Genomic DNA, 1,064 nt, shown 5'->3' with positions numbered 1-1,064 from the left:
CAATGAGAGACGCGGAGACACACACACACACACACACACACACACCGAGAGAGAGAGAGGCGTCTGATCTTCATCTCGTTCTCAGTCCTTCAGTTCTTCATCGACTCGGAAACTTCCCGCATTTAGGATCTGGAGACGGGGATTTGTGGATATTCCCAGCGTTATAATATCGTATCGTCGTCGGGGAGCGCGAGAGGTTTTCTTCAGCGGGGTCTGATGTGGATTTATAGGCTGCTGTCAGTTCGAGCCGAGCTGCAGATTTGATTAATAATCCCGAACACGAACCATCGCTGTGGATTAAGCTCGAACTGGTTCCTCATGGATCTGTTCCGATGATTGCGCACTGCCAGCAGCTCGGTGCGAGCGAGATCTGAGGTCGTTCCCAGCAGCGCAGACAGTCGTTTCAGCTTTTCCTTTTTGGATTCCGTGTCGGTTCGTCTGGTGAAATATTAAAGTCTGGCGTATGAAACGGATCGCGTGCGCTTCTCCTGCTCGCCGTTTCTCCGCCGTCTGCTCTGCGCCTGTGGATTCGGACCTCCGGATCTTCATGACTTGCGGACAAAATGGCCGTTTTGTAGCCGGGGAACCCTCTTGTCGTCCCGCATGTTCAGGACCAAACGATCGGGGCTCGTCCGGCGACTCTGGAGGAGCCGCGCGCCCGTGGAGGGCGACGGAGACGCGGACACCGGTACGCGCGGTGGCGGCACCGCGGGCTGCTGTCTCGGGAAACCGGGCGCCAGTAAGCCGAACCCCGGCACCGAGGCCGAACTGAAAGCGCTGACGTACTCCATGCTGAAGAAGATCAAGGAGAAGCAGCTGGAGGTGCTCCTGCAGGCGGTGGAGTCCCGCGGCGGAGCGCGGAGCCCCTGCCTCCTCCTGCCCGGGAAAGCGGACGCCAGGCTGGGTCAGCAGTCGTACCCGCTGCCGCTGCTGCTCTACAAGGTGTTCCGGTGGCCGGACCTCCGGCATTCCTCGGAATTAAAGAGACTTTCGTGCTGTGAATCCTACGGGGAAATCACCCCGGAGCTCGTGTGCTGCAACCCGCATCATATGAGCAGACTGTG

At 58.6% G+C, this 1,064-nt stretch overlaps 1 protein-coding gene across 1 annotated transcript; it reads left to right on the top strand.

Moving 5' to 3' along the window:
- Window positions 1-39: 39 nt before the first annotated feature.
- LOC107576176 (mothers against decapentaplegic homolog 7-like) lies at window positions 40-1,061 on the top strand (the record flags this gene model as incomplete). The annotated part of the gene is made up of 1 exon (XM_016262414.1): window positions 40-1,061. A coding segment is annotated over exon 1 (458 nt), but the record flags the coding sequence as incomplete, so codon positions are not given.
- Window positions 1,062-1,064: the final 3 nt, after the last annotated feature.

Source organism: Sinocyclocheilus grahami, unplaced genomic scaffold (assembly GCF_001515645.1).
Source record: "Sinocyclocheilus grahami isolate Dianchi unplaced genomic scaffold, SAMN03320097.WGS_v1.1 scaffold3306.1, whole genome shotgun sequence".
NCBI lineage: Eukaryota > Metazoa > Chordata > Actinopteri > Cypriniformes > Cyprinidae > Sinocyclocheilus > Sinocyclocheilus grahami.
The sequence above is the reverse complement of the archived record's forward strand: the minus strand, read 5'-3'. Positions and strand labels throughout refer to the sequence as shown.